A 22453-nucleotide genomic window follows, 5' to 3' on the forward strand; every position below is an offset into this window, starting at 1 on the left:
AAAATTTTAAACATTAATTCAACATTGCCTTTAAGGATGTACACTCTGAATCCACTAAAGACCTTCTTATAACACATTATAAGGCTTAAGCAACTGTGCTACATTCTCTTACTTTATGTCTGCAGGACCGCCTGTCCTAACGGCTCCAGACCTACTGCCTCTCCTTTCTATTACAGGACCGCTCCTTTCAGCCCGAGCCTTCTGTCCTTCCACTACTATACACAGTATAGAACATGTTTTTCCTTCAGTTGGAGATTACTGAGCCATCCCTATATGGCTCCTAAGAGGACTCACCACTAACCCCTACGGGTTCACTTCCTGTCCTCATCCTTCTATTAACATTATTGAACATTCCTTACAATTAACTAATGGGTTACATTTAACTTTCACATATCAACATTATTACTTCTTCCTTCAAAGCATCATCATTCCTTAAGTGCTATCGATGAACATCCCCTTTAAGAGGGGACCGAGTCTCTATGAGGTAGTGCAACTTTTCAAGCTGCAAGTCCGTATGCAGCAAGGACTCCAGTACAGGTTCCAATAACCGTATCTTCACAAAGAGTCCGTCTTTTATATAAAACCAGTAGAGAGCACCTTTAAGAAGGTGCAACTATGTACAAGGAGTTTGTATCATGCATTGTTCATGATTCAGCAGTTCTTTGATAACTTGTGCAAATGTAGAAAACAAAAACAATAGGGATCCTGGGTCAACAAAGGGATCCCTTTAAGAGTTAACCCTGAACGGGTTTTAGCAGCAACATAGCAGAGAAAAATAATGAACTATTTACATTGGCAAAGTGCTCAGATATTTACTTAAACCAATCAGGGGGCAGCACCGGCGGAGGCAACCCCTTTGGATATTGCCCGCCGCCTGGTACTGCGTAAGGTGGAGCACTGTCCCATCTGGGGGTTTGTGTACCCACTGTCTTCAGTGCTGGTGCAGCAGAAGCACCACCCACCTGAGGAGGCGCCTCCTTGGCCACAATGGTGGTTGAGGTGACGATGCTGCACGTTGTGGTCTTGACCATAGTGCACGTTGGAGTGACCTCAGTGGTCCTGGTGGTGATGGGCTGGCCACATGGGGGCACCTTTGCTACAGGGGTCAGCTTCACTGGCACCTTAATCGGGGGCGCCACAGGGTTCTGCCTCTTGTGGACGTTCAGGGCAAACCACCCCTTTTCCCCAAAGTGCCTGGTGTAACTAACCCCGTCCCCCGGGTAGAGATCCCGGCCTGGGTGGCCCTCTCTGAGGTGCGACTCAACATCCCTCCGGTTTACAAACACCTCCGCATACAGGCCCGGCTCTTTAATGAAGCCCCAGCCTCCGCGGAGCTTGAAGGTGGTGATGATGCCCTGCCTGCGCGGGGCCTGGTGAGCGGTGGGGTCCTTGCGGGCCCGGTCCTTGACCGCCAGGTCTTTCTGATGGTAGGCCTCCAGCCCGGCCTGGTACTCCTTTTCCTTCTCCTTCCACTGCTGTTCCAGCTGGGCCTGGTATTCCTCCCAGCTCAGGGCCTGCACCATCTCCCCTTCCCGTGTCTTCACCCCGGGGAACCCCATGAGGTCAGATCCTGGGTTCACTCAGCGGTATACCGTGCGCTCCGCACGGGTCTCACACAACAGGGTGGTTGGCGCGATCGGGGCCTTCAGGCGGTGTTCCATGCCCGTTGCCTCCTCCCATGGTAACAGGCGTTGGAGTCTATGGGTCCCAGGGAGAGGGGGTGCCGCAACGGGACCTATTAACAAACCCTCCGCCGGCGGGACAGGGTCAACGGACTCACCAGCCAATGCAGGTTCCTCCTCCGCGGCGGGTCCCGCTGGCGGTGTCCGCGAGGGCCTCAGCAACAACTCCGGTAGTGGTACAGGATCCGATGTCAGAGGACTTCCTTCCGGCGCTACCTGGTGCGGAGCCTGGGCCCCCGTGTTCAGCTGAAGGAGCTGGTGAATCAGGTCTCCCATCTCAGCCTGCAAAAGATCAGCGTTGTCTGTGGAGTAGTGGCTGCAGTACTCATCCGGGTAGTTGGGGGAGACTTCTGCTTCCATCCCACATTCGGGTTCTGAGCTGCTGGCCATGGCGTCCTCCACGTGAGTCACTTCCTGGTTCTTTTCCCGCTCTCTCCTTCGTGGGCGGTTTAGTTTTCGTTGTCTCCGCCCTCCATTGAGAATCAGGAGGCGGATCTCGGCTGCTGACGGACACGTCCTCACGGTACAGAAATATTTAGACTGGGCGGCCATCGTCGTTCGCGCTCTCCAGCTTGTCTACGCCTACTCCACGCCCCTCTTCTTCTCCTGCGCTCTCCTCAGCGCTGTAATGGCGGCGGATTTTGGCAGCAAATGGCGCAGCACAGTCTTTGCAATAAAGTACAGTCCAAGCACAATAAATCACAATTCCAAGGCACACATGACCCGATTCCTCAGGCTTAAGTAGATCCTGTTCGTGACGCCAAGTTGTAGCGCCCCCACTGCCGCAGGGCCGAGGGGTACCCGGTACCGGGCCTCTGAGTCTCTGCTCTGGGGTTGTCACGGTGGCTAGACCCGGTCCGTGACCCTGCTGAGGGGCGTACAGTAATAGATGTGGATAGTGGTGGTGGTGCGGTGCAGTAAATAACGAGGACACCAGGTTGCAGTCTCTTTACCTCTTTACTGAAGGTCTCTGGGTCCTCAGTCCGGAATACGGTTCACCAGGCTGCGCAAGTCCGGCCGGTCCGATGGCACCTCCAGAGTTCCCTTTGCAGGTGGAAATCTGTGCCTTCCTGCTAGCGCTATGTGTTGTGGTCCTCCCCTGCTGTGCTTACGGAAAGTCCCCACAACTGTTTTGTCTGTTTCTCGTGTTCCCTCACAACTCGATTAGATGATGTTCTGCTAATCCGTCCCTCCCGGTGTTATGGTTGGGACGCACCCGTATGACGGGTAGGCTCGGAGCTCTTCCGGGACCCTAGAGTCGCCCCTCTCCACAGGTTGCCCCCCAAGTCTGCATAGGTGATTTAGGTGAGACAGCCCGCCTGTGACTGACTGTCCTGCCGTTGGTTTGAAGTATTGCTTGGAGCTAGATATATGAATACTTCCTCGGCATTCCGGCCGCCGGTTGTGCGCCTCAGTAGGATGTTGCCTCGGTCTTACAGCACGACTCCTACTGGTATTCTCCTTCTTGCTTTGATCTCGTTTCTCACTCAGCACAATATATCTCGCTTCTGATCCTTTCTTTGGGCACCGCCGCTATGCTGAGCAGGCACGGTCCCGTGACGTTCTTTCTGCTGGCCAGGCCACTGTAAGGGTCCCAAACCTGACAGGGACCCTACCGAATCTTCCCACACAACACCCTCTGCCACAAGGTGTTGCCTGGTTCCAACCCAGTCAGCTTTCTGAACTAACTTCCTGCCTGACCCCCAGTTTACCCACACGGTGAGGAGTGGCCTAATAAATAGCACCCTTAGCTCCCCCTGGAGGCCCGACTGTGAAATGTATTGGTGTATGTGATACCTGGTCAGATGAACTCCTTCAGTGCCATCAGACGTACCATAGCCCCCCTTAGCGGCGGAGCCACAGTACTGCAACGACCAGGACTCTGGGGCGCTGCATATACACTGCACAGTACCACTTCTCCTGTCCTGTATACTGGGTGTAATTCTCAGTATCTGTATTATTCTGTATATACACTGCACAGTACCACTTCTCCTGTCCTGTATACTGGGTGTAATTCTCAGTATCTGTATTATTCTGTATATACACTGCACAGTACCACTTCTCCTGTCCTGTATACTGGGTGTAATTCTCAGTATCTGTATTATTCTGCACAGTACCACTTCTCCTGCCCTGTATACTGGGTGTAATTCTCAGTATCTGTATTATTCTGTATATATATTCTGCACAGTACCACTTCTCCTGCCCTGTATTCTGGGTGTAATTCTCAGTACCTGTATTATTCTGTATATATACACTGCACAGTACCACTTCTCCTGTCCTGTATACTGGGTGTAATTCTCGGTATCTGTATTATTCTGTATATACACACTGCACAGTACCACTTCTCCTGTCCTGTATATTGGGTGTAATCCTCAGTATCTGTATTATTCCGTATATATACACTGCACAGTACCACTTCTCCTGCCCTGTATACTGGGTGTAATTCTCAGTATGTGTATTATTCTGTATATATACACTGCACAGTACCACTTCTCCTGTCCTGTATACTGGGTGTAATTCTCAGTATCTGTATTATTCTGTATATATACACTGCACAGTACCACTGCTCCTGTATACCAGGTGTAATTCTCAGTATATGTATTATTCTGTATATATACACTGCACAGTACCAGTTCTCCTGCCCTGTATACTGGGTGTAATTCTCAGTGTCTGTATTATTCTGTATATATACACTGCACAGTACCACTTCTCCTGTCCTGTATATTGGGTGTAATTCTCAGTATCTGTATTATTCTGTATATATACACTGCACAGTACCACTCCTCCTGTCCTGTATACTGGGTGTAATTCTCAGTATCTGTATTATTCTGTATATACACTGCACAGTACCACTTCTCCTGTCCTGTATACTGGGTGTAATTCTCAGTATCTGTATTATTCTGTATATATACACTGCACAGTACCACTTCTCCTGTCCTGTATACTGGGTGTAATTCTCAGTATCTGTATTATTCTGTATATATACACTGCACAGTACCACTTCTCCTGTCCTGTATACTGGGTGTAATTCTCAGTATCTGTATTATTCTGTATATATACACTGCACAGTACCACTTCTCCTGTCCTGTATACTGGGTGTAATTCTCAGTATCTGTATTATCCTGTATATATACACTGCACAGTACCACTTCTGCCCTGTATATTGGGTGTAATCCTCAGTATCTGTATTATTCTGTATATACACTGCACAGTACCACTTCTCCTGCCCTGTATATTGGGTGTAATCCTCAGTATCTGTATTATTCTGTATATACACTGCACAGTACCACTTCTCCTGTCCTGTATACTGGGTGTAATTCTCAGTATCTGTATTATTCTGTATATACACACTGCACAGTACCACTTCTCCTGTCCTGTATGCTGGGTGTAATTCTCAGTATCTGTATTATTCTGTATATATACACTGCACAGTACCACTTCTCCTGTCCTGTATACTGGGTGTAATTCTCAGTATCTGTATTATTCTGTATGTATACACTGCACAGTACCACTTCTCCTGTCCTGTATACTGGGTGTAATTCTCAGTACCTGTATTATTCTGTATATATACACTGCACAGTACCACTTCTCCTGTCCTGTATACTGGGTGTAATTCTCAGTATCTGTATTATTCTGTATAGCTACACTGCACAGTACCACTTCTCCTGTCCTGTACACTGGGTGTAATTCTCAGTATCTGTATTATTCTGTATATACACACTGCACAGTACCACTTCTCCTGTCCTGTATACTGGGTGTAATTCTCAGTATCTGTATTATTCTGTATATATACACTGCACAGTACTACTTCTCCTGTCCTGTATACTGGGTGTAATTCTCAGTATCTGTATTATTCTGTATATATACCCTGCACAGTACCACTTCTCCTGTCCTATATACTGGGTGTAATTCTCAGTATCAGTATTATTCTGTATATACACTGCACAGTACCACTTCTCCTGTCCTGTATACTGGGTGTAATTCTCAGTATCTGTATTATTCTGTATGTATACACTGCACAGTACCACTTCTCCTGCCCTGTATACTGGGTGTAATTCTCAGTATCTGTATTATTCTGTATATATACACTGCACAGTACCACTTCTCCTGTCCTGTATACTGGGTGTAATTCTCAGTATCTGTATTATTCTGTATATATACACTGCACAGTACCACTTCTCCTGTCCTGTATACTGGGTGTAATTCTCAGTATCTCTATTATTCTGTATATATACACTGCACAGTACCACTTCTCCCGTCCTGTATACTGGGTGTAATTCTCAGTATCTGTATTATTCTGTATATATACACTGCACAGTACCACTTCTCCTGTCCTGTATACTGGGTGTAATTCTCAGTATCTGTATTATTCTGTATATATACACTGCACAGTACCACTTCTCCTGTCCTATATACTGGATGTAGTTCTCAGTATCTGTATTATACTGTATATACACTGCACAGTACCACTTCTCCTGTCCTGTATACTGGGTGTAATTCTCAGTATATGTATTATTCTGTATATATACACTGCACAGTACCACTTCTCCTGTCCTGTATACTGGGTGTAATTCTCAGTATCTGTATTATTCTGTATGTATACACTGCACTGTACCACTTCTCCTGTCCTGTATACTGGGTGTAATTCTCAGTATCTGTATTATTCTGTATATATACACTGCACAGTACCACTTCTCCAGTCCTGTATACTGGGTGTAATTCTCAGTATCTGTATTATTCTGTATATACACACTGCACAGTACCACTTCTCCTGTCCTGTTTACTGGGTGTATTTCTCAGTTTCTGTATATATACGCTGCACAGTAAAGCTTCTACTGTATTTTGGGCGTTGTGGGTATCAGTCTTGGCCTTTGGCAGTTTAGATGACTATCTCAGCATGCTTTTGGTGTCCCTTGCTGAGTCAGTGTACTGCCTAGAGACGATTAACTGTTTGCTGCAGACAGATGCAGTTCAATATAATTACAGCGACGTCTGTGCTCGAAATTCTTCATATTTGGAGGATTAATAAGATCTTCCACTCAGGACCCTGCATGTTTCCCGCCTGGTGTGTATATGAAGCTGTACATAATATGGTTAGGCTACTGTTATAGGTTCCTGGAGACTGGGGCCCATTTAAGGTTGTTCTTGCTTCCGTTTTAATGTGCGCTGTGAACCATATGCACCCATGCGTGCTGTATTATTACCTCTTCTTTTGAATGTTTTGTCCTCTAGGGTGTTAAGCATTATATTCTGCTTTTATCAATGTACTGTATTGTAGTTTCCTTTATATGGGGTTATGGATTGCATTTCAGTATTAATGTACTGTATGGTGGTACTCTATGATGTTATGCACGGTACACTGTTATTCATGTACTGTATGGCAGTTTTCTCTCGATGGTCATCTGCACTATGCTGTAAATGCCCACTTCAGTTGGTGCCCATTTATTATTACGGCAGGGACTAACCTCTGCTGCTGCTTCCCTGGATTATAGAGATTTGATGGCAGTGAAACTAAAGTGAAGAGCATTTTCGGCAGTAGATGACTGGAACCATTCCCCTGCCGGGTATAGTGAATTGGACAACTTGATAAGATGGGGCGGAGGTTTGTGTGGTTGTGTATGGTGTATAAAGCCTTGAGGCCACATTCACACGTTCAGTATTTGGTCAGTATTTTACCTCAGTATTTGTAAGCCAAAACCAGGAGTGGAACAATCAGAGAAAAAGTATAATAGAAACACATCACCACTTCTGCATTTATCACCCACTCCTGGTCTTGGCTTACAAATACTGATGCAAAATACTGACCAAATACTGAAGGTGTGAATATGGCCTAAAGGGTCAAATCAAGGATTTATCCTATAACTGAAGGGGTGGAGTTTAAATGTGGGTGACTAAGGTATGGACTACTAATAGGTCTCAGTTGAATGGTGGCCAAAGTCTACGTAGCCTCCACATAGAAATGTCATTGTAAGTTTACTAATGCTGGGATATTCCCGATATGGTGATATATATCAGACACAACCCATTCACAGGGTGAAAGTGTTGTAAACATTTTTGGACCTTCCTTTAAAAGAAGCTGATCCTTTTTTTTTTTTTTGTGACCATCTTTGTAAGGACCAGACCTAGGAGAACATTATATCAGCTGATGTTATAGGGAGGAGGGACTGTATCCTAACTATCATCCATGATTAAGGTGTTTCTTGCAAGAACATTTTTTTGACCATTTTTAGGAGGACCAGACCTGGTAGAACAAGATCTCAGCCGATGTTACACAGTTTCGTAGCTTTGAACTTTGAAGGTAGACATAAGTCAATCGCGTTCAACTTATAGTTGATTGGATAAATCCCATCTTGACCCATAATAAGGTCTTTATTCTAGTGTTTGATCTAGTGTTTTTTGGTGGCAGTGTTTGTGAAGACCAGTCTTGGTAGAACAACATCTCAGCTGATGTTACGTGGTGGTGGAGTTAAGGTACCGTTACACTAAACGACTTACCAACGATCACGACCAGCGATACGACCTGGCCGTGATCGTTGGTAAGTCGTTATGTGGTTGCTGGGGAGCTGTCACACTGACAGCTCTCTCCAGCGACCAACGATCAGGGGAACGCCTTCGGCATAGATGAAACTGTCTTCAATGATGCCGAAGTCCCCCTGCAGCACCCGGGTAACCAGGGTAAACATCTGGTTACTAAGTGCAGGGCCGCGCTTAGTAACCCAATATTTACCCTGGTTACCATTGTAAAAGTTAAAAAAAAAACACTACATACTCACATTCTGATGTCTGTCGCGTCCCCCGCCGGGACAGGGTTAAAACTGCTTTTGGCAAGAGCGCTGCTAATATGCACGCGCTGCTGCCGAGAGCTTCCCTGCACTGAATGTGTCAGCGCCGGCAGTAACAGCGGTGACGTCACCGCTGTGCTCTGCTTTACGGCCGGCGCTGACACAGTCAGGGCAGGGAATCTCTCGGCAGCAGCGCGTGCATATTAGCAGCGCTCCTGCCGAAAGCAGTTTTAACCCTGTGGATGCCGGGGGACGTGACAGACATCAGAATGTGAGTATGTACTGTTTTTTTTTTAACTTTTACAATGGTAACCAGGGTGAATATCGGGTTACTAAGTGCGGCCCTGCGCTTAGTAACCCGATATTTACCCTGGTTACAAGTGAACACATCGCTGGATCGGCGTCACACACGCCGATCCAGCGATGACAGCGGGTGATCAGCGACCAAAAAAAGGTCCTGATAATTCCCATCGACCAACGATCTCCCAGCAGGGGCCTGATCGTTGGTCGCTGTCACACATAACGAGATCGTTCGCGGGATCGTTGCTACGTCACCAAAAGCGTGACGTTGCAACGATATCGTTAACGATATCGTTATGTGTGACTCAGCCTTTAATCCCATCTAGCCCCCATAACGAGACCTTTCTTCTGCTGTTCAAACTACATGCTAATGACTAAAGGCTGAGACACACATAACAATATCGTTAACGATATCGTTGCAACGTCACGCTTTTGGTGACGTAGCAACGATCCCGCTAACGATCTCGTTATGTATGACAGCGACCAACGATCAGGCCCCTGCTGGGAGATTGTTGGTCGATGGGAATGATCAGGACCTTTTTTTGGTCGCTGATCACCCGCTGTGACGCCGATCCAGTGATGTGTTCACTTGTAACCAGGGTATATATTTACCCTGGTTACCATTGTAAAAGTAAAAAAAAAAGCAGTACATACTCACATTCTGATGTCTGTCACGTCCCCCGGCGTCCACAGGGTTAAAACTGCGTTCGGCAGGAGTGCTGCTAATATGCACGCGCTGCTGCCGAGAGCTTCCCTGCCCTGACTGTGTCAGCGCCGGCCGTAAAGCAGAGCACAGCGGTGACGTCACCGCTGTTACTGCCGGCGCTGACACATTCAGTGCAGGGAAGCTCTCGGCAGCAGCGCGTGCATATTAGCAGCGCTCTTGCCAAAAGCAGTTTTAACCCTGTGGACGCCGGCGGGGGACGTGACAGACCTCAGAATGTGAGTATGTAGTGTTTTTTTTTTTTAACTTTTACAATGGTAACCAGGGTAAATATCGGGTTACTAAGCGCGGCCCTGCACTTAGTAACCCGATGTTTACCCTGATTACCCGGGTGCTGCAGGGGGACTTCGGCATCGTTGAAGACAGTTTCAACAATGCCGAAGTCGTTCCCCTGATCGTTGGTCGCTGGAGAGAGCTGTCTGTGTGACAGCTCCCCAGCGACCACACAACGACTTACCAACGATCACGGCCAGGTCGTATCGCTGGTCGTGATCGTTGGTAAGTCGTTTAGTGTAACGGTACCTTAAGATTTGAAAACTTTATGAAGGACCCAAACAACATGAACAGTTATACAGTCCAGTGTTCTCCTTAACTTTGGAGAAACTCCTGTAGTGATTTTTTTTTCGCAAACTTTTTTGCCATTTCTTTTTTAGAAGAGGCTGAAAAGCCACCACTGCCTCCCCCACCATGTCTTACCAGAAGGAGCTGGAGAAATATCGGGACATAGATGAAGATGAGATCATGAAAGGAATGTCAGCTGAGGAGCTGGCCCAACTGGACATTGAGCTGCAAGAGATGGACCCTGAGGTACCGATGGCTAAAAATATGAGAAATGTCCTTCCTGGGGAGCAAACACTTAGAAATTATCCAGACTTCTCAAAAATAGTTGCAGTGTTCAGCGTACTAATGTGATCCCTTCTGTCGGCCTCAATCATGGACCCTTATTTATGGTCCACCAAACTAATTCACTGTCGCCAGGAAAGAGCCCTACCTTTCTCTTTATAGAGGCACCTAAATACATATTAATATTGAAATTAAATTATTAATTGTAATTCCAAATTAATTATGAATTGTAAGTTGTATTCAAATTCTTACATAGGAGCATTATTATAGTAGTTATATTCTTGTACATAGGGGCAGTATTATAGTAGTTATATTCTTGTACATAGGGGCAGTATTATAGTAGTTATATTCTTGTACACAGGAGCAGATTATAGTAGTTGTATTCTTGTACATAGGGGCAGTATTATAGTAGTTATATTCTTGTACATAGGGGCAGTATTATAGTAGTTATATCTTTGTACATTGTGGTCAGTATTATAGTAGTTAGGGGGAAGTATTATCTACTATATAATTGTCTAAGGGTCACTTCCGTCTGTCTGTCCTTCTGTCTGTCATGGGTATTCATTGGTCGTGGCCTCTGTCAGTCATGGAAATCCAAGTCGCTGATTGGTCGTGGCAAAACAGCCTCGACCAATCAGCGACGGGCACAGTCCGGAAGAAAATGGCCGCTCCTTTCTCCCCGCAGGCAGTGCCCGCTCCGTACTCCCCTCCGGTCACAGCGCCCACTCCGTACTCCCCTCCGGTCACAGCGCCCACTCCGTACTCCCCTCCGGTCACAGCGCCCGCTCCGTACTCCCCTCCGGTCACAGCGCCCCCTCCGTACTCCCCTCTGGTCACAGCGCCTGCTCCGTACTCCCCTCCGGTCACAGCGCCCGCTCCGTACTCCCCTCCGGTCAGCGCTCACAAAGGGTTAATGGCAGCGTTGACCGCGGTGTAACGCACTCGGTTAACGCTGCTATTAACCCTGTGTGACCAACTTTTTACTACTGATGCTGCCTATGCAGCATCAATAGTAAAAATATGTAATGTTAAAAATAATTAAAAAATAAAAAATAGTTGCATACTCACCCTCCGGTGGCCCCCCCGGATCGAAGTGGCCAGTTACCGATGCTCCTCGCGACGCCCTGATGACCGCTGCATGCAGTGCGGTCTCGCGAGACCGCTACGTCATCATCTCGCGAGACCGCAATGCAATCTTCAGACCGGAGCGCGCGAGGAGCATCGGTAACCGGACGCTTCGATCCGGAGGCTCCAGAAGGTGAGTATGTAACTATTTTTTATTTTAATTCTTTTTTTTTTAACAGGGATATGGTGCATACTACGTGACTGGCCAATATACTACGTGACTGGCCAATATACTACGTGACTGGCCAATACACTATGTGACTGGCCAATATACTACGTGACTGGGCAGTATACTACGTAGCTCTGTGCTGTATACTACGTGGCTGGGAAATATACTGTGTGACTGGGCAATATACTACATCACTGAGCAATATACTACGTGACTGGGCAATATACTACGTCACTGAGCAATATACTACGTGGCTGGGCAATATACTACGTCACTGAGCAATATACTACGTGGCTGGGCAATATACTATGTGGGCTGCGCAATATAGTACGTGGCTGGGCAATATACTACGTGGCTGGGCAATATACTATGTGGGCTGCGCAATATAGTACGTGGCTGGGCAATATAGTACGTGGCCTGCGCAATATACAACGTGGGCTGCGCAATATACAACGTGGGCTGCGCAATATACAACGTGGGCTGCGCAATATACAACGTGGGCTGCGCAATATACAACGTGGGCTGCGCAATATACTACGTGGGCTGCGCAATATACTACGTGGGCTGCGCAATATACTACGTGGGCTGCGCAATATACAACGTGCGCTGCGCAATGTACTATGTGGACTGGGCAATATACGACGTGGGCTGCGCAATATACAACGTGTACTGTGTGGGCTGCGCAATGTACTGCATGGGCTGTGCTATACACTACGCATACATATTCTAGAATACCCGATGCGTTAGAATCGGGCCACCATCTAGTCTATATATATATATATATATAATTGTCTAAGGGGTACTTCCGTCTGTCTTTCTGTCGGCAACTTCCGTCACGGAAATCCCGTGTCGCTGATTGGTCTCGCCAGCTGTCTGTCATGGCTGCCGCGACCAATCAGCGACGGGCACAGTCCGATTAGTCCTTCCCTACTCCCCTGCAGTCAGTGCCCGGCGCCCGCTCCATACTCCCCTCCGGTCACTGCTCACACAGGGTTAATGCCAGCGGTAACGGACCGCGTTCTGCCGCGGGTAACGCACTCCGTTACCGCTGCTATTAATCCTGTCTGTATGTCCCCAACTTTTTACTATTTATGCTGCCTATGCAGCATCAATAGTAAAAAGACCTAATGTTAAAAATAATAAAAAAACAAAAAACCTGCTATTCTCACCTTCCGTCGTCCGACGATGCGCTCGCGCCTGCCGCCATCTTCCGTTCCCAGAGATCACAGATGAGCCAGAAAAACGCAGTCACAAGTCCAAATTATAAACATACAAAAAACTTTATTTAAATATTTCAGATGTAAAACAGCAGATTGGGAAGTCCCCCTGTGCCATCCATAGCACGTATAGTTGGACAGAGAGAGGAGCACACATATAAATCATGAATAGTAGCGTTGGTACATGGTATATATTAAAGCATACCGTAATTAGTTAGGTAACAGCCAACAGCTACTAGAATGTACTACGATACCCATAATGAACATATACATACCAGTAATGCCGTATCAGAAATATGTGCGCACCAGACGCCGTCCCCCCCCCCCCCCGACGCGAATGAGGCATACCCCTTGAGAAAGGCATTCGCCGAAACGCACGTCGGGGGGGGGGGGGGGGGGTGTTGGGGGTGACGGAGTCTGGTGCACACATATTTCTGATACGGCATTACTGGTATGTATATGTTCATTATGGGTATCGTAGTACATTCTAGTAGCTGTTGGCTGTTACCTAACTAATTATGCTTTAATATATACCATGTACCAACGCATGTACCAACGCATGATTTATATGTGTGCTCTCTCTCTGTCCAACTATACGTGCTACGGATGGCACAGGGGGACTTCCCAATCTGCTGTTTTACATCTGAAATATTTAAATAAAGTTTTTTGTATGTTTATAATTTGGACTTGTGACTGCGTTTTTCTGCCTCATCTGTGTTCTCATTGAATATGCAGTTTGTCCGTTACGGTCCTATCCAGTCTCCTTAAAGGGAACCCGTCACCCCGTTTTTTCAGTATGAGATAAAAATACCATTAAATAGGGCCTGAGCTGTGCTGGACAATAGTGTATTTTGTGTACCCTGATTCCCCACCTATGCTGCTGAAATACTTTACCAAAGTCGCCGTTTTCGCCTGTCAATCAAGGTGGTCTGGCTATCGCTGGCGGCGGCCATCTTCCTGAGGCCGCGCGTGAGCAGATGGAGCGCTCTGCTGCCCGGGGCTTCAGGAAACGCGCGGCATCCCACGGCCATTTTCCTGAAGCCCCGGGCAGCAGAGCGCTCCATCTGCGCACGCGTGGCCTCAGGAAGATGGCCGCCGCCAGCGATAAAGCAGTGAATAGCGCAGATCGCGCTCTTTTTCTTCAGCTGCGCAGTGCATTCCCCTGTTAGGCATGCGCAAACCACTACGCCACCAACGGAAAGATAAGCAAGATCTGAGGGAGAAGAAGCGATTTCACCACGCACATTTGACCAGACCACCTTGATTGACAGGCAAAAACGGCGACTTTGGTAAGGTATTTCAGCAGCATAGGTGGGGAATCAGGGTACACAAAATACACTATTGTCCAGCACAGCTCAGGCCCTATTTAATGGTATTTTTATCTCATACTGAAAAAACGGGGTGACAGGTTCCCTTTAATAATTGATTATTAATCCAGGATTGGGTTTGTGATATGATACTATTGACTGGCATGGTTTCCATTAGGTGTTTTTTGCGTTCCCAGAGATGCATTGCGAAATTACCCAGAAAACTTAGCGGTCTTGCGAGACCGCTAAGTCATCTGGGTAATTTTGCAATGCATCCTGGGAACGGAAGATGGCGGCAGCCGCGCGCGCATCGCCAGAGCTTTGCTGGATCCCGGCCGGGGAGTATAGAACTATTTTTTATTTTAATTATTATTTTTTGAACAGGGATATGGTGCCCACACTGCTATATACTACGTGGGCAGTGTTATATACCGCGTGGCTGCTATATACTACATGGGCAGTGTTATATACTGCGTGGGCTGTGTTATATACTGCGTGGGCTGTGTTATATACTGCGTGGGCTGTGTTATATACTGCGTGGGCTGTGTTATATACTGCATGGGCTGTGCTATATACTACGTGCCCTGTGTTATATACTGCGTGGCCTGTGCTATATACTACGTCGCCTGTGTGCCTGTGTTATATACTGCGTGGCTGCTATATACTGCGTGGGCTGTGTTATATAGTACGTGGGCTGTGTTATATACTGTTTGGGCTGTGTTATATACTGCGTGGCCACTGTTATTTACTGCGTGGCCTGTATTAACGCATCGGCTATTCTACAATATGTATGTATGTATGTATGTATGTATGTATATAGCAGCCACATAGTATATAGCACAGGCCACGTAGTATTTGTCTGCTATATACTACATGGCTCCTATATACTACGTGGCCTGTGCTATATACTATGTGGCTGCTATATACATACATACATACATACATACATACATACATACATACATACATACATACATACATATTCTAGAATACCCGATGCGTTAGAATCGGGACACCATCTAGTAGTAGTTATATTCTTGTGCATAGGAGCAGTATTATAGTATTTTTATTCTTGTACATAGGAGCAGTATTATAGTAGTTATATTCTTGTACATAGGAGCAGTATTATAGTAGTTGTATTCTTGTACATAGGGGCAGTATTATAGTAGGTATATTCTTGTACAAGGGGGCAGTATTATAGTAGTTATATTCTCGTAAATATGGGGGCAGTATTATAGTAGTTATATTCTTGTACATAGGGGCAGTATTATAGTAGTTATATTCTTGTACATAGGAGCAGTATTATAGTAGTTATATTCTTGTACATAGGGACAGTATTATAGTAGTTATATTCTTGTACATAGGAGCAGTATTATAGTAGTTATATTCTTGCACATAGGGGCAGTATTATAGTAGTTATATTCTTGTACATAGGAGCAGTATTATAGTAGTTATATTCTTGCACATAGGAGCAGTATTATAGTAGTTATATTCTTGTACATAGGAGCAGTATTATAGTAGTTATATTCTTGTACAATGGGGCAGTATTATAGTAGTTATATTCTCGTAAATATGGGGACAGTATTATAGTAGTTATATTCTTGTACATAGGCGCAGTATTATAGTAGTTATATTCTCGTAAATATGGGGGTGATAGCAGTTATATTCTTGTACATAGTGGTCAGTATTATAGTAGTTATATTCTTGTACATAGGGGGAAGTATTATAGTAGTTATATTCTTGTACATAGGGGGGCAGTATTATAGTAGTTATATTTTTGAACAAAGGGGCAGTATTATAGTAGTTATGTCTTTGTACATAGTGGTCAGTATTATAGTAGTTATATTCTTGTACATAGGGGGAAGTATTATAGTAGTTATATCTTTGTTACATAGTGGTCAGTATTATAGTAGGTATACTATTGTACATAGGGGGATGTATTATAGTAGTTATATTCATGTAGATAGGGAGCAGTATTATAGTAGTTATATTCTTGCACATAAGAGCAGTATTATAGTACTTATATTCTTGTACAAAGGGGCAGTATTATCATAGTTATATCTTTTGTACATAGTGGTCAGTATAGTAGGTATATTATTGTACATAGGAGCAGTATTATAGTAGTTATATTCTGGCACATAGGGGCAGTATTATAGTAGTATTTTAAATACATGTGAATTTACGACTGGTTTCTCCACCATAGGCAGGTGCTTCCTACAAAATTAGAATATCATCAAAAACTTAATTTATTTCAGTTATTCAGTACAAAAAGTGAAACTCATATATTATATAGAGTCATTGCAAATAGAGTGCTTGTGCACCTTTTTCTACCACACTTTATCCTTTCACTAAACTTTCCCTTAATATGCTTGGATGCAGCACTCAGAGAACAGCAAGCTTCTTTAGCAATGACCTTTTGTGGCTTACCCTCCTTGTGGAGTGTGTCAATGACTGCCTTCTGGACATCTGTCAAGTCAGCAGTCTTCCCCATGATTATGGAGCCTACTGAAACAAACTAAGGGACCTTTTTAAACACTTAGGAAGCCTTTGCAGGTGTTTTTTTTGTTAAATATTTTAATTTATTGAGATACTGACTTTTGGGTTTTCTTTGGCTGTAAGCCATAATCATCAACATTAACAGAAATAAACACTTGAAATAGATCACGCTGTTTGTAATGACTCTATATAATATATGAGTTTCAGTTTTTGTATTGAAGAACTGAAATAAATTACTTTTTGATGATATTCTAATTTTGTTAGAAGCACCTGTAATCTTGCTATCGATGGTGACTGCATTTGCCCTTTATTATTTTAGGAGATTATTGGTGAGATTCTGTCATACAGTGGCATGTAAATATTTGGGCACCCCTGATCAAATTACTGTTATTGTGAAGTTGTTGATGATATGATCTCTAAAAGCCTAAAGTTAGTAATTACTTTTTTAGATTTTAAAAATTAAAAACGTGAAAATGAACAGATGCAAAGATTGTGCACCCTTGGAGATGTGTGTGCTCAGTGAACTTTTTACCAAGCTTTCCGACCTTGATTAGCCTGTTAGGGTCATGGCTTGTTCACTATCATCGTTGGGGAAGGCCAGGTGATTCAAATTTCCAAGCTTCATAAAAGCCCAGCCTCCTCTTACCGTGTACCAAAAACAGCAGTCATGGGTTCTTCTAAGCAGCGGCCTAGCACTCTGAAATGAAAATGATGGAGGCCCACAAAGCAGGAGAAGACTATAAGAAGATAGCAATGCATTTTCAAGTTGCCCTTTCCTCAGTGCGAAATGTAATGAAGAAATGGCAGCTAGCAGGAACAGTGGCGGTCAAGATAAGGTCTGGAAGACCAAGCAAAATTTCAGTGAGATCTGCTCATAGGATTGCTAAAGAGGCAAATCACAACCGCCACTTGACTTCAAAAGACCTTCAGAAAGATTTAGCAGACTCTGGAGTTGTGGTACATTGTGCAGGTGTCTCTGAACAGTACAACAAATATTGCCTTCATGTAAGAGCCATCAGAAGAGAACCTCTCTTGCGTCCTCACCATAAATTTCAGCATCAGAAGTATGCAAAAGAACATCTAAACAAGCCTGATGCATTTTGGAAACTTATCCTGTGGACTGATGAGGTTTAAATAGAACTCTGTGGCCACAATGATCAAAGGTATGTGTGGAGAAAAAAAAGCACAGAATTTCAGGAAAAGAACATCTCGACAACCATTAAGCATGGGGTTGGATCAATAATGCTTTGTGGTTGTGCTGCAGCCTATGGCATGGGGAATATTTCACAGATAGAGGCAAGAGGATGGCTTGTACAAATGGATAATGATCTTAAACAAACATCAAAATCCACAATAGACGACCTCAAAAGGCGCAAGCTGAAGGTTTTACAATGACTCACAGTCGCCTGATCTGAACATGATTGAAAATCAAAAATAGTAGTGCATGCAAGGCGACCACAAAAGAATTGAAAGACTCATGTTTGGCTACAAAAAACATTTACAAGCTTAGACTTGCAAAAGGGGGTGCTACTAGGTACTAACCATGCAGGGTGCCGAAACTTTAGCATCAGCAATTTTTCATTTTTAGAATTTTTAAAATGTAAAAGATGATATATTTTTTTTTTTACTAAACTACAAAGAAAATGTCTCATCTTTAACTTTAGGCCATTTAGAGATTAATTAATCTTCAACTTGCTAAGCTGTTCACAATAACAGTAATTTTAACTAGGGGATGCCCAAATTTTTACATGCTGCTGTACATAGAACACATATAGAGAAATGGCACAATTTTCTTCATAATTTATCAAAATTATTCATTCAGTGTAATATACAAATAATTTTCTAACCATATATTCAACACTGTGAACAATACATCCAGACTGCGATACGGGCTCCAGTGAGCTTCAGATCTGCAGACAGATCTTGGATGTGGGTTGTTCATGTGCACATGAGTGCTTACAGTAATTGAACAGGAGGGCAGAGACACTCACCAACAATGAGGGAAGCACACCTGTGGTGACGTTTCAGGGGACCTCCTTCTTTCTGTGAGGCCTTCTAAAACGTCGCCACAGGTGTGACTGCGGAGACCCGTGTGTCGTAAACAGTGCCTTCCCCCCCTCCCACCAATCCCGAAAAGACAACAAAAACAGGCCTAGATGGGTTGAACAGGTCGGTCACAGTTTATTAATTTGATAAGAAGAGAGGGGCAATTACATTTCGCAACGGGCTCACAGCCGAAGGCCCAGTCTGCGATCGACAGGCGGGCAGCCAATGAGCGGCTATAAACCTTTGCCCTTCTCTACACTTCCGCTGTGACGTAATAACGACAGTATTAATATCATCAATTTTAAATTTCGAGTATTATAAATTTTACATTTATCCGAACAGCACAAGACAACAGAGAATATGTAAGGGAGGGAGGGTGGGACAACAGCTTCCAGGGGGTCAGCCGGGGAGAAAGAGGAAGGTACTGACCCCGGGCACCTGAATTTAACCCTTGTGGGTGTGGCTGGACACCCCTTCCTCTTTCTTCCCGTTGGTCAGCTGGGCGTCCCAATTAGTGCATCACCTGGGGGGAGTAATGGGAGGGGGGAATTGGCACTGCACAGTATCCTACTAGCTTTCCCATAGGGGCTCCGCAGTCAGAGGCACGTTCCCTATGCGGTACTGTGCCTGCCATTCCCTTTATGGAGAGAATGACTTGTTGTGCCGTTTTTCTATATGAACTATAGTCAGGGGGTGTGAGTAACAGTTGTGTGGCCACTAAGAGTTGTGGGACATTTATATTATAAAACCATATTTTTTAATTTTTTTGGAATACATGTAACACATACAGATTTATGATATCCTAGAATATCCTCCTTCCGGCTGGGATGCGCCAAAAAGACCAAACCAAAAAGACCGCAACTGGTCCTCTGGACAGAGAAGCCCTCCTACAACATCTGGAGAAGGAGGCCCTGGATGCAAAGGAGAGAGAAGACCTTGTCCCATACACTGGGGAGAAGAAGGGTAAATAAAGTGCATTCCGTTATCGCACTCGTCTGCAACGTTCTAGTATATCAGTCAAACAAAAATTTGCCGAAGTATTTTTGTACTGTTGTGGAGCGTAGCTTCTGCTCCTTTCCTTCAGTTCCCTTCCCCCTTAGCACTGGGCACGCTTAGACAGGTGCAGGCTATATTCGCACAGTTGATTTTAGTGAACCTTCCCCGCTCCACCAGTTCATGCTGTAATGCAATGACTTTACAGCGTATACAGTGCCTTGCGAAAGTATTCGGCCCCCTGGAACTTTTCAACATTTTCCCACATATCATGCTTCAAACATAAAGATACCAAATGTAAATTTTTGGTGAAGAATCAACAACAAGTGGAACACAATTGTGAAGTTGAACGAAATTTATTGGTTATTTAAAATTTTTGTGGAAATTCAAAAACTGAAAAGTAGGGCGTGCAATATTATTCGGCCCCTTTACTTTCATGCAGCAAACTCACTCCAGAAGTTCATTGTGGATCTCTGAATGATCCAATGTTGTCCTAAATGCCTAATGATGATAAATATAATCCACCTGTGTGTAATCAAGACTCCGTATAAATGCACCTGCTCTGTGATAGTCTCAGGGTTCTGTTTGAAGTACAGAGAGCATCATGAAGACCAAGGAACACAACAGGCAGGTCCGTGATACTGTTGTGGAGAAGTTTAAAGCCGGATTTGGATACAAAAAGATTTCCAAAACTTTAACCATCCCAAGGAGCACTGTGCAAGCGATCATATTGAAATGGAAGGAGTTACATACCACTGCAAATCTACCAAGACCCGGCCGTCCCTCTAAACTTTCATCTCAAACAAGGAGAAGACTGATCAGAGATGCAGCCAAGAGGCCCATGATCACTCTGGATGAACTGCAGAGATCTACAGCTGAGGTGGTGGAGCGCCCCCACACCGCCGCAGGGCCGAGGGGTACCCGGAGCCGGGCCTCTGGGTCTCAGTCCTGGGGTTGTCACGGTGGCTAGACCCGGTCCGTGGCCCTGTCTGTCAGTGGGGGACGTCCGGTGCAATAAGTCGTGTTGTAACGGTGCAGTTGTGGGGTGCAGGTCGCGATAAATAACGAGGACACCAGGTTGCAGTCTCTTTACCTCTTTACTGGAGATCTCTGAGTCCTCAGTCCAGAATACGGTTCACCAGGCTGCGCAAGTCCGGCCGGTCCAATGGCACCTCCAGAGTTCACTTCACAGGTGGAAATCGGTGCCTTCCTTCTTAGCGCTATGTGTTGTAGTCCTTCCCTGCTGTGCTTACGGAAAGTACCCCACAACTGTTGTGTCTGTTTCTTAAGTTCCCTCACAACTCGATTAAATGATGTTCTTCTAATCGTCCGTCCCTTCCTGATGTTACAGTTAGAACGGCACCCGTTTGTCGGGTAGGCCTGGAGTTCTTCCGGGACCCTAGAGACGCCCCTCTCCCGCAATTGCCTCCCAAGACTTCATAGGTGATATGTGTTAGACAGCCCGCCTTAAACTGACTGTCCTGCCGCTGTTTAGAGTATTGCTTGAAGCTGAATGTTATAATACTCCCTCGGCATTCCGGCCACCGGTAGTGCGCCTCAGTAGGGTGTTGCTCCGGTCTTACAGCACGACCCCTACTGGAATTCTCCTATTGCTTGATCTCGTTTCTCACTCAGCACAATCTATCTCGCTTCTAGTCCTTTCTTGGGCCCCGCCGCTTCCCGGAGCTGGCGCGGACCCGTTACGTTCTTTCCAATGCCAAGCCTCTGTCAGGATCCCACCCCTGACAGAGACCCTACTGTCTCTTCCTCCACAACACCCTCTGCCACTAGGTGTTGCTTCGTCCAATCCAGTCAGCTTTCTGATCTAACTTCCTGCCTGACCCCCGGTTTACCCACTATGGTGGGGAGTGGCCTAATGAATAGCACCCTTAGCTCCCCCCGGAGGCCCGGCTGTGAAATGTATTGGTGTCTGTGATACCTGATCAGATGAACTCCTTCAGTGCCATCGGACGCACCATGGCTCCCCATAGTGGCGGAGCCACAGTACTGCAACGACCAGGACTCTGGGGCGCTGCAGTGGAACAGTCTGTCCATAGGACAACAATCAGTCGTACACTGCACAAGTCTGGCCTTTATGGAAGAGTGGCAAGAAGAAAGCCATTTCTCACAGATATCCATAAAAAGTGTAACTTAAAGTTTGCAAGAATTTCAGTCTCTTGATGTGCAAAACTGATAGAGACATACCCCAATCAACTTGCAGCTGTAATCGCAGCAAAAGGTGGCTAAGCAACTAAGCAAAGTATTAAGTTAAAGGGCCGAATAATATTGCACGCCCCACTTTTCAGTTTTTGAATTTCCACAAAAATGTAAAATAACCAATACATTTCATTCAACTTCACAATTGTGTTCCACTTGTTGTTGATTCTTCACCAAAAATTTATATTTCGTATCTTTATGTTTGAAGCATGTTATGTGGGAAAAGGTTGAAAAGTTCCAGGGAGCTAAATACTTTCACAAGGCACTGTATCTATGTAATGTATCCAAAATGCCTCCAGAGCTGCATTCAAAACTCTGCTAATTTACTGTTAACTCTCTGGAATGTGCATTTCAATAATATACCCCTTTAAGGCTATGTGCACACGTTCAGGATTTTTAGCATTTTTCATCCCTTTTCCACCGAAAAACCGCTAAAAAAAGCTTACATAAGCATCCCATCATTTTTAATGCATTCCGTATTTTTTGTGCACATGCTGCGTTTTTTCCCGTGGTGGAATCGCATTCCGGAAAAAAACGCAGCATGTTCATTCT

The 22453-nt window shown here is 45.1% G+C and overlaps 1 protein-coding gene across 3 annotated transcripts in view; it reads left to right on the forward strand.

Annotated features, from left to right (window-relative positions):
* The window catches only part of TMOD4 (tropomodulin 4), a 50738-nt gene that overhangs the window by 12471 nt on the left and 15814 nt on the right, over positions 1-22453 (forward strand). For 2 of the 3 annotated variants that reach the window (XM_077259398.1, XM_077259408.1), the window contains exons 2-3: positions 10142-10295; positions 19498-19654. In XM_077259398.1, coding sequence (XP_077115513.1) covers positions 10176-10295; positions 19498-19654 — 277 coding nt within the window. In that variant the 5' untranslated portion in view covers positions 10142-10175. Of the gene's footprint in view, positions 1-6610; positions 6748-10141; positions 10296-19497; positions 19655-22453 lie in introns of those variants that run through there. The other variant, XM_077259416.1, reaches the window with a different exon arrangement.

This window comes from Ranitomeya variabilis, chromosome 1 (genome assembly GCF_051348905.1).
Source record: "Ranitomeya variabilis isolate aRanVar5 chromosome 1, aRanVar5.hap1, whole genome shotgun sequence".
In the NCBI taxonomy this organism is placed as follows: Eukaryota; Metazoa; Chordata; class Amphibia; order Anura; family Dendrobatidae; genus Ranitomeya; species Ranitomeya variabilis.